At 53.7% G+C, this 7,799-nt stretch overlaps 1 protein-coding gene across 1 annotated transcript in view; it reads right to left on the reverse strand.

Annotated features, from left to right (window-relative positions):
• Positions 1–1,930: 1,930 nt before the first annotated feature.
• PUF60 (poly-U binding splicing factor 60KDa) overlaps positions 1,931–7,799 on the reverse strand; it is a 15,021-nt gene continuing 9,152 nt past the window's right edge. Inside the window, 6 exon segments of the mRNA XM_010011386.1 lie at positions 1,931–2,355; positions 3,634–3,869; positions 4,290–4,425; positions 6,258–6,281; positions 6,284–6,453; positions 6,898–7,111. Coding sequence (XP_010009688.1) covers positions 2,056–2,355; positions 3,634–3,869; positions 4,290–4,425; positions 6,258–6,281; positions 6,284–6,453; positions 6,898–7,111 — 1,080 coding nt within the window. The 3' untranslated portion in view covers positions 1,931–2,055.

The following is a 7,799-nucleotide window of genomic DNA, read 5'->3' on the forward strand; positions in this document are numbered from 1 at the left end:
CACAGGCAGGGACACTGTCCAGCCTGGCCTGGGACACCTCCAGGATGGGCTTCCGTGGTGTCCAGGTGCTGAGGTCACTTCTGCACAAAGCCAGTTCTGGATGGCCCGTTTCACGTATCGTTCCCCACACACACACGCAGAGGAGCACTGCCAAAGGGCCAGGTGTGAAACCCACAGCTGGGAACTTCCTACGCAGTGTGATGGATCCAAAGTGAGACTGAAAGGTCCTGGGGCTTGAAGAGAAGGCTCAAAACCCATGTAGTGGCCCTCATTGAATGGGCTAGTGTTGGCCTTGCCAGTGCTGAGGAATGGTTGGACTGGATGATCCCGAATTGATTCCGTGATTAGGAAGAGCCTGAAGGTGAAGTAACTCAAGGACACCTTTACATGGTCACCCTGCCTGAAAGCTGCTGTGTCTACAGCCGTTTAAGAGGAGTATCAAGACTGAAGCCTGACAGGCTGCACAGAGGTACCCACCTCCCACCATGCACACACCAGACCCATGCGGCACCCAAAGACACTTACAACACTGTGGTGTGCTGGGAAGCAGGACACCGCTCACAGGGCTGTTGTGACAGGGCCAGGGGTTAAACTCTAAGAGTTTAACCAGGCGTTAAACTCAAAGGCTCAGGCTGGATACAAGGAAGATCCTTTGTCCAATGAGGGCAGTAAAACACTGGCACAAGTTGCCCAGAGAGGTAGTGGATGCTCCATCCCTGGAGACATTCCAGGCCAGGCTGGATGTGGTTCTGGGCAACATGCTCTAGTGGAAGGTGTCCCTACTCATTGCAGGGGGGTGGAACTGGGTAAGCGAGGAGGGTCCCTTCACCCCAACCCATTCTGTGAGTCCACAATTAGAATTCGAGCACCCCAAGTCAGAACCCCCCCTGCTGAATAAACTGTTTTAAACACAAACTAAACCAGACTATAGCAACTTAGGCTGAGCCTAACACAGTACTGACCTGCCTGTTGCTACACCTGCTTCAGAAACCTGAAGCCTGATTTGAGCTGTGGCTGCCTCATCCCTGGCAGTGTTTGAGGTCAGGATGGATGGGGCTTGTCTGGGGGAAGGTGTCCCTGCCCATGGCAGGGGGTTGAAGCTGGAGCAGCTTTAAGGTTCCTTCCAACCCAAACCAGTCTGTGATTCTATGATTAGATATGAGTACATGTGGCTGATTTCAGATCTCTATTAAGAGCTACCGAAGTATTTGGGGGTTGGACCTGTGACATTTGCAGGTCCCTTCAGCCCAAACTATTCCATGATTCTATGACCCCAGAAAAACAAATCCCTCCCCATTCAGTGCTTATTCAGTTTTTCTCTTTAGGATGATACTTTGTCAGCTCTTCCTCATCCATTTGTGCTCTGCTCATGTTGGAGTATTTTAATTAGTGTTGTACAACACCTGATATTGGAGTCACAGAATCCCAGACTGGTTTGTGTTGGAAGGGACCTTAAAGCTCATCCAGTTCCAACCCTCTGCCACGGGCAGGGACACCTTCCACTAGAGCAGGTTGCTCCAAGCCCTTGTGTTCAACCTGGCCTTGAACACTGCCAGGGATGGGGCAGCCACAGATTCTCTGGGCACCCTGTGCCAGCACCTCAGCACCCTCACAGGGAAGAAATTCTGCCCAGGAGCTCATCTCAGTCTCCCCTATGGCAGGTTAAAGCAATTCCCCCTTGTCCAGGCTGCTGCTGAAATACCTTATGAAGAGACTCCCTCCTCCACTCTCTAACATCCATGGCCCATCTCTGAAGAACCTCCTACTCCAGCCCCTAAAAGGCACAGTGGGATTGTGACCTGAGTGGTCCTGAGTAACCAGAGCACAAGACAGGAGCAGAAGCACCACTCCTTGGGCTCTGGCTGTTGTGGGGACATACCAGGCCCCTGCTGAGGAGCCTCACCCCATGAACACACTTGATACACAGTGGCTTTCTCTGTGTGTTTATCCAAACTACATCCCAGTGATCAGGCCCCACCCCGGAGCCCTCTTCACACAAGGCTAAAACTCCTTGGGGCAGGAGCAGGGGCTGGGGGCAAAGTCCTTCATTAGAGTTCATGCTGAGAGGTCGCTGTTATCGAACCTCTCCTGGTCGTACACCTCTGCCACCACCTTTCTCCCTGCAAACCAGCGCCCATTGAGCGCCTGGATGGCTTTGTGAGTCTCTGAGGACATGGAGAACTCCACAAAGATCTTGACAATGATCTCAGCGTCCTCCTCCTCTCCTTGCTTCTCCTGGTAGATGATGACCCTGTTCACAGCTCCGAATTTGCCACATTCTTCGGTCACTTCTCCTTCCAGGTCATCATCAATGTCCTTTGGATCCACCATGTTGCGAAGCACCATCACAGTGGACTGCACAGAAAGGGACAAGTGAGTTAATACATCAGAGACACTGAGATCAAATCTGCAAAGCCCCACCAGACCCTGCACATGCCTGAGCCCCAGACATTCCAGTGCTAGGGCATTATAAGCATATTCCAGGGAACCAACAATATCCCAGGGATAAAACAGTACATTTTATTCCCAGGCATCCAAAGCACAAGCAAACCTCTCAACCAAACCCCCCTTGGGCAGGGAAGCCCTTAGCCATTCCTGGGCTTCTCCTAGACCTACCCCTAAAGCACAACTCACCTGGAGACCATGATTTTCCTTGTGCTGTTCCTATCCAGTTCTTTTTGCTTTGTCTTCTTCAACACCACCATTGTGTGTGTTTTACGTTTCTCCTCATCTCTAAACCAAGTACCAGGATCAACCAGGTCTTTCACACCTCTGACAACTGAACATTCACCAGGTACATCCCATTACTGGGGATAACTACATGAGTCAGAGCACATGCAACAGACCTCTCGTGTATCATGGAATAATTTGTGTTGGAAAGGACCTTAAAGCTCCCCCAGTGCCAATGCTCTGCCACGGGCAGGGACACCTTCCACTACAGCAGGTTGCTCCAAGCCCCTGTGTCCAACCTAGCCTTGAACACTGCCAGGGATGGGGCAGCCATAGCTTCTCTGGGCAACCTGTATCAGAACCCTCACAGGGAAGAACTTCTGTCTAAGATCATCTCAGTCTTCCCTCTGGCAGGTTAAAGCCATTCCCCTTGTCCTGTCCCTACATCCCTTGTCCAAAGCCCCTCTCCAGGTTTCCTGGAGCCCCTTTAGGCACTGGAGCTGCTCTAAGGTCTCCACTTAAGGAGCCTTCTCTTCTCCAGGCTGAACCAGACCAGCTCTCTCAGCCTGGCTCCAGAGCAGAGCTGCTCCAGCCCTCGCAGCTGCTCCATGGCCTCCTCTGGACTCGCTCCAATAGCTTCACATCCCTCTTGTGCCCCAGAGCTGGACCATGACTGCAGGGGGGGTCTCCCCAGAGCACAGCAGAGGGGGAGAATCCCCCCTTGACCACAGACACCTCCCAGCGCAGCCTCTTTTCACTATTTGACTACTCTGAACTCTCAGAGAAGCTCTGAGAAGATCCTAGAGGCAGTATAAGAGTCATCATAAGCAGCGCACAAGCTGGTTGCCTTCACAGCCCCACATAAGCTCTGTGGGGTACCTACAATATGTGCTGCAGGACAGACTATACCTCATTAGGGCTGTCCTAAAGCCAGGAATGCTGCCAGGAACCCACTGTACCCACCTCCTGCTTCCGGAGCAGCTTCTGCATCACCATGTGGCGGGCGCTGCTGCCTGAGATGCTCATGTGCTCCTGCTCACTCAGCATCTCTGGCCGCTCTGACTCCTGGAACACCTCCTCCTCCTCCTTCTCCTTCTTGACCTCCATGAGGCCCAGTGCAGGGGGACTCGCCAGGATAGGATTCACAACTCCCACTTGTGGAATGGTGACGGGAATGGGAGGCCTGGCGGGGGTGACACCTGCAAGAGCACAAACTCTGTAGTGTAAAGAGAAGAGCTGATGCTCTGCAAGCCCCACGTACACACCAGGCAGTGTAAGAGCATCACAGAATGGGGATGGCTTTATTTGCTCTGCACCACCACCACCAGGGAAACAAAAGCAAGACAGAGGCACCCTACACTGGCCCAGAAGGGAGTCAGGGTGCAGGACTTTGCATGGAGTAACAATGATCCCCATTTTCTCTCAGTGCCAGGCACTCCTGCTGTAAGTCCATGTCCTGTCATATCTACTACACACCAAAATCAACTTCTGATACACAACTGAAAAACTAAAAGCTCCTGCCAAGGCTGGGCAGGGAGGAGGGATCCCGCGTCAGGTTCAACCTGGCTGAGCTACAGCTCCAGGGAACATGCTTTGGAGCAGGTACCTAAGTGACCAACCTGTAATCACTCCAGGTGCTTGTGCTGCCATCACAGCCTGCGGCAAAGCCCCCAGGGGCTGGGCCAGCGTCAGGGCTGGAGACACCAGCCCTGGAGTGGCCAAAGTGCCTAGAACCGCTGCTCCTGCCACCGCTTCCTGCAAGACAGAGAGACCCAACACATCACCCCATGGTTGTGTTCCTGCTGCCCGAGAGGTCACCCCCAGGTGCTCATTCCACACCTAAACCAGCAGATGTGTGACCCAGAGTTGGCACCTCCCACTGCTACTGTGAGAGGACAGTTTGCCACCCAGAGACATGGAGACACTGAGCCCTGGAAGGAAAACATTCTGCAACTGAAATCCCACCCACCCTCTCAAGCTGCTGCTTACCGATGGCACTAGGAGATTCAATTCATCGTTTGAAAGGCGAAGGCATTCCAGAGCAAGAGGAACCTCTACTTGATTCCACCTTCTGCACAAATAAAGCTCCTTACTGATGCCAAGGAATGGGATCCATTTAAAAAGATGGATGGGGGCTGCCATCGCACCCCTCTGGTGACAGCAGCAGGGCTCTTGGGGAACAGCTTCAGTCCTTCCTCAGGGCTGTGCCTGAAGGTCAGTCATTGTCTGACTGAGGGAACACTGTGGTCAAAGGCACTCCGCAAGCAGCCAAGGTGAGGGAGAGCACAGCTCTGCTGACTGCAACTGCACCTTCCAGAGGAGATGCACCAGAAACCTTGCCTTTGGTCCCCATCCTGCAGACGCAGGCACCAACCCAGCACCAAAACTGGCCTTAGTGACCACCCACAGCAGAGATCAGTGCCCATGAGACAACCACGTAGCTGACTTTCACTGGTGAGACCCCACTGACCTTCACCACTGTCCATGACTGGAAACTTCCTTCAGCTTCCAGCCTTGGAACACTTTATAACCACTTCTGATACCTCTTCCCCATTCCCTCACCTGCCTCCCTCCACACACAGCACCTGAGCAGAAACCTGATGCACCTTCAGCACTTCCCCACAAGCCAAACCTCTCCCAGGTTCTTCCTGCATGTCAGGTTTTCCAATCCTCCCAATAATTCTATTTTATACCTTCTATAAACCAAATACACATCCTGACTCTGGATGCTGGAGTCAAACAATGTTCAAGATGAACATGGTGTGAAATGATAAAACACTTCCATAGAACTACTGAGAATACTGTGTGGAAAACACAGCCCAGTGTCACAGTTTGCTTTCATTGCTCTCCGGGCTCTTTCACTCATGCTTCAGCTGCCCACATCCTTCTCTCCCATGTTTTCATGGGCTCCTGTAAGCCCCCTCACTGGTGAGCAGAAACTTCCACGGTTTTGTTCCTTCAGTGCAGTACTTTTACCAGTAACTGCTGTGTGAATATCACTCCAACCTGCTGTGACACTCCATGACTAACAGTCTGTGCTGCAGCTACCTCCGCATGTCCTCCCAGTGCCTACAACAGCCACTGCTATTGTGACTGGAAGGGTTTGGGTTGGAAAGAACCTTAAAGCTCATCTAGTTCCAACACCTCCTTGTTTCTGAACAGCCTTAAGCCATCAGTCACCTTCCACCTTACTCCATGGGCAGAGTATTTTCAGCAGCTCCTGGGACTGTTACTGCCGTCATTGCCTGCCTCCTTTCATGCATCTTCATGTGTTCTTTTAGCCTCAACCACAACCACCTCCCCAGCAACAGGTCTGCCTCTCCAGACAAGGATCCTCTTCCCATCTTCCACTTCCTTTGCCAAAGTCCTGACCAGCTGTGCCAGACTCCATTCCGCAGTGCTGGAACATCAGATCCTCACAAGTCCCATGGCTAAGCTCTTAGCAGGGGAAATACTGGGAACAGGGTATGACCCAGGCCAAGGGCTGTCCCTCTGGCAGTGCCCAGACCACTGGAGCCGCCACCCGCTTTTCTCCAGCAGTGTCACCCCGTTGACCCTGTTGTGGGGCAACTGTGGTGGGGCCTCACCTGGGCCGTGATCTTGGCTGTGGCAGAAAAGCGGCAGCAGCCACGGCGGCAGCTGGGGGGAGCCCTCCTGGCGTGGCTGGGGTCAGCAGAGGCATCGGAGGCGTCACGGCCTTGCCCACGCGCAGGTACTGCCCACCCAGGTCGAAGAGGTTCATGGAGGATACGGCGTCCTGAGAGGACTGCGCCTTCTCGTACTCTGCAGGGACACGGGGGCTCCACGTGAGGCTACGGCACCCAACCGGCAGCTGCCACCTCACAGGTCAGCCCAACCTGCACAGAGACACCTCATCCTGCACAGAGACCCCAAACAGCAGTTGCCACCTCACAGATCACCCCAACCCGCACTGGGACACCCCAACCCGCACTGTGAGAGCAGCACAGTGACACCCCAACCTGCACTGCGGGACACCCCAACCTGTACTGTTGAGAGCAAAAATCTCAACTATAATTGTATCTCTGTGTTCAGGTACACTCTGTCCAAACTGATTTACAGCCCATTGCCTAATGCCACCCTGCCACTAATTACAGAGGAAAAAGAGGGGCAAGGCAGGGAACGGGCAGGGTCAGGCAGGGGACTGGTGGGGAAAAGCAGGGGACTGGCAAGGACAAGCAGGGGACTGGCCTCCCCCAAGCCCGGTACCAATGAATCCGTAGCCTTTGTGCTTCCCGGTGGTGGGGTCTCGCGCCAACGTGCAGGATTTGATCTTCCCGAAGGCCTCAAACACGCTCTTGATGTCATCGTCAGAAAGGTCCTGGTGCACCGACGCCACGTAGATGCGGTTGAAGGCTCGAGCCTCCTCCGCCAGCTGGTCTATGATGGGCTGAGCCTGCCCAATGTTACTGGGCCTCCCGACCTGCAGGGAGCCATGGAACCATGCAATCATGAAGCCATGGAATCATGGAGCCACAGAGTCTGGGTTGGAAAAGACTTTTAAGATCAAGTCCAACTGCTCCCCAGCACTGCCAAGGCCACCACTAACCCATGGCACCAACGGCCTCGGCTACACAGCGTGTGAAAACTTCCAGGGACGGGGCTGACCCCAGGACAAATGACTCCAGCACTGCCCTGGGCATCCTGTTCCAATGCCTGAGCACCCTTTGGGGAAGGAATTGTTCCTCATGTCCATCTAAACCTCCCCTAGTGCAGCTTGAGGCCATTTCCTCTTGTCCCATCTCTTGTTCCTTGGGAGTGGAGACAAGGTAATTCCTGGCTCCATCCTCACCCAGCCCCATGGGCTATCCTGCAGAGCAGTGTCCTGAGCACCCATCCAAACCCAACCCCACTGTTGTGGTTTAAGCCCAGCCGGCAACTTGGAACCACGCAGCCACTCGCTCACTGCCCCCCTCTTCCTTCCTCCCCCCGCTCCCAGAGGGATGGAGAGGAGAATCGGAGGAATGTAACTCCCACGGGTTGAGATAACGGCTCTCCAGTAACTAAGGTATAATATAAACTACTACTGCTACCAATAATAATGATAAGAGAAATAACAAGGGGAGAGGACACAACCGCTCACCACCCGCCGACCGATACCCAGCCCGACC

Source organism: Nestor notabilis, unplaced genomic scaffold (assembly GCF_000696875.1).
Source record: "Nestor notabilis isolate BGI_N333 unplaced genomic scaffold, ASM69687v1 scaffold23273, whole genome shotgun sequence".
Classification (NCBI taxonomy): Eukaryota; Metazoa; Chordata; class Aves; order Psittaciformes; family Psittacidae; genus Nestor; species Nestor notabilis.